At 42.7% G+C, this 3,255-nt stretch overlaps 1 protein-coding gene across 1 annotated transcript; it reads left to right on the top strand.

Annotated features, from left to right (window-relative positions):
• The first annotated feature begins 408 nt into the window (after positions 1–408).
• On the top strand, positions 409–3,255 carry LOC103517633. Its single transcript, XM_026829657.1, has 4 exons — positions 409–775; positions 1,173–1,453; positions 2,034–2,179; positions 3,138–3,255. The coding sequence occupies exons 1-4, from the start codon at positions 616–618 to the stop codon at positions 3,253–3,255; spliced, it is 705 nt and encodes a 234-aa protein (XP_026685458.1). The 5' UTR covers positions 409–615.

Raw genomic sequence — 3,255 nt, 5'->3', positions numbered from 1 at the left:
GATTTGTTTCAGTCCAGTTGTAGGGTGAAGGGTGTGGTGTTAGAATAATAAAAAAACACCGATTTTATTACATGGGTTTATTTAACAGGTTGATATTTTATAAAGATCGTCCATCTAGAGGACGTCAACCAGGCACAATAGGGTTTTACATTGACTATTTGCCTCAAGACCATTGTTCTTTCTCAAATTATTTGCCGTAAATCAGGGCTTTTTCACAACTTTTATGGATATCACATCATTACCAGTGCCTCCTTTGCAATCAATTTCCATATTTCAATTATCTTTTTACACTTTTTACACTCGAATAAAGTAGCTACTCAATAATTGTCCTCACGAGGCTGAGAACACCCCTAAATCCAAGGACAGAGCCGGAAAAACTTCAATTTAAGTTAAAACAAATCCCTTTTTTTTCCTGCCGAACACAGGACGAAATCCCATCCGAACAGTCGCCACATTCGGGACGCAAACATCTCCTTCACAACGCTACCCAGCGAGAACACGACCGTCAGTCGCACGTGGCGAACCTTGGACTTTTTCGCCACCCTCGACGACCGTCTGCCCCATCTGGAGGAGTTATACCCAGACTATTTCCTGAGCAAGCGCCCTATTACGTCCATGGATCAGATTCCGACCGCACCGGAAGATTACGTGATGAATTTGAAGGAGAACCCGGATAGACATGGATATACGAGGAAGAGGATTTCCGAGAAGTGGCGCGAAATGTTCTTGAACATGACGGAGGAAGAGATGAACTATGCCATCCAGGCTTTCCGAGGTAAGGCGACTCACTCACTATCAGGTAGACCTGACAGGTACACCTGATCAAGTCCGCTTGTCAGGTCTACCTCATATAATAATAATAATAGTGCTTACTGCTTATTTAAACTGCTCGCATAGGACTCGCATAGGACTGACAATGAACTTCTCGCATTTCTTTTCAGAAAACAAAACGGAGGATCAATTGAATCACATCTACGACGAATACATTGGGAAACAATTTCTGCCAGAGCTACAGAAAGCGGTCGACGAAGCCGGCCTCAACATTAGCGTCACGGAAGGAACGAAGAAGACGCAGAAGAAGAAAGTGCGCACGGGTACGCCACCTGCGTCGCGCGCGCCGAACGAAACTTCTCGCATAGGACTGACAATGAACTTCTCGCATTTCTTTTCAGAAAACAAAACGGAAGATCAATTGAATCACATCTACGACGAATACATCGGGAAACAATTTCTGCCAGAGCTACAGAAAGCGGTCGACGAAGCCGGTCTCAACATTAGCGTCACGGAAGGAACGAAGAAGACGCAGAAGAAGAAAGTGCGCACGGGTACGCCACCTGCGTCGCGCGCGCCGAACGCAACGCGTCGCTTCTTCAACGGATCGCGTCCGTTCAATTTCACGCGGTGGACGAAGAAGAAGAATTCGACGCCGTTGGTGCGCACCAAGTTTATCAAGGTCAGTCAGCTCTCGTGGTGTAGCACGCGGGAGACCCGGGTTCGATTCCCGGCGGAGTCAAAAAATACTTGATTGAAGACTCGGTAACTTTATGAAGGTCCATTTTAACTGCTGGGTTGTATGTAAAACGATTTTTTTTTTTTTTTTTTTTAAAGAGTGCAATAATATTCGGGGTAAAAAAAAGTGTATCCTGTAAAAGATTCCGTGACTAGCTGTTGCGGGGCCCACTCAGCCTCGTGAGGAAAATGAGTATATAATATAGGTACATGTGCATAGCGACCGGTAATTTGTAATTTATTTATTTGACATTGAGTTACATATTTTTCATTCAGATTAAATAAATTTTAAATTGAATTTACTGGTGGACATATATTATGTATCTCATGTCCGGTGCCAGCGTGGTAGGTAAACATTAGGGGGGTGGATTATTGAGTATTTTGGAAAATCCTACAATGCTGCAGTCTAATGTGCGCACCAGTTTTTGACATCTTGATAGGTACCTAAACATTGAGAGCTGGATTATTGAGATGATTTATTTATCGTTTATTTATTTATTATTTAATTCATTTAATTAATTAAGGTCAAGAAGAACAAGACGACCAAACCGGCGGAGCGCGTGAGACGTCAAGTGAGCGAAGTAAGGACGAAGAGATTTCGCCCTTCACCGCGCTTCAATTGGACTACACCATCCACCCTGCCAACCACCAAGTACATCTACCCCGCCAGGTAATATGAGTCATTTTGTCAGCTCCCATGGCGTAGTGGTCACTGCGCTCGCCTTGCACGCGGGAGACCCGGGTTCGATTCCCGGCAGGGTCTAATCGGATCTTCTTGGGCTGTTTCAGATTTTCGGACCTCGATGGAAAGAGAATGTGCCTCGGTTCGCAGCCAACCTTGGCTACAGTCCACTAGAACCCTCCAAACCTGGGGCTTTGAAGTGTGACCCTCACACAGGAGAGCTCAGTTCACCGCTACAAGTGAGTGCATTCACGCCTTACTTTGTTAGGCAACCTCCGTGGCCGAGGGTTCGATTTCCGGCGGGGTCGAAGTTTTTTCGGCTCTGTGCTTGGAGCTCAGGGTTATCTCAGCCTCGTGAGGACAATTGAGTTGCTACTTTAATCGAGATTACCAGTGTAAAAAGATTACCTATTCAAATGTGGAAATTGATTGCAAAGGAGGCACTTAGTAATGTTGTGATATCCACAAATGTTGTCAAAAAGCTCTGCTTTACCACAAACAGAGAGAGAAAGAGAGATTATTAAATTGAATCAACATAAATATCAATTAAAAAAAGCAAAATATCCAAATAACAGGCATAAATCTCTACAATTAATAAACTTACTTTTGCTTATCAACTGTTCATTTTGCTACATTATAAGTTGTATGATAAACTCAATGTGACTAAGCACGGGTGGTTGGGGTTTATTATTATTATTTTTTTTTTTTTTTTCCTTTCGTCTTTTTTCCAACTGTAATTTTTTGAAAACTCTTTCCCTTAGGTAGGTACTTGCTTTTTTTTACTATTGTTTAGATGGTTCTTTAGATTTAGATAACCCCTCCCCCAACTGTGAAGAGTATAAGTTACTTGTGTTCTTCTTTTCAAAATGAATCTTCACAAAGTCACGTCAGAATCTATCAGTATGGTAGGTATTTTTGATGTTTTTTTGTATGTTTTTTTTTCTAGGTTTAACAAACATCTCCCAGAGCGTTTTGTCAATGACTATCTCACGATCAGTGGCGAAGCGACCCGAAAGAAAGTCTCCCGGACAACCGGCTGGAATTTCTTGAATTATCAATGCTAA

This window comes from Diaphorina citri, unplaced genomic scaffold, assembly GCF_000475195.1.
Source record: "Diaphorina citri unplaced genomic scaffold, Diaci psyllid genome assembly version 1.1 scaffold1913, whole genome shotgun sequence".
Classification (NCBI taxonomy): Eukaryota; Metazoa; Arthropoda; class Insecta; order Hemiptera; family Psyllidae; genus Diaphorina; species Diaphorina citri.
Note: the sequence above shows the minus strand (reverse complement) of the source record. Positions and strands in the feature narration are given on the sequence as shown.

Bases quoted from the DNA above. Each gene is read 5' to 3' on its own strand.
- LOC103517633 (XM_026829657.1), top strand. From the start codon at position 616: ATGGATCAGATTCCGACCGCACCGGAAGATTACGTGATGAATTTGAAG. The intron at 1,454-2,033 runs GTCAGTCAGCTC...TAATTAATTAAG, and splicing joins TGCGCACCAAGTTTATCAAG to GTCAAGAAGAACAAGACGAC. The intron at 2,180-3,137 runs GTAATATGAGTC...TTTTTTTTCTAG, and splicing joins AAGTACATCTACCCCGCCAG to GTTTAACAAACATCTCCCAG.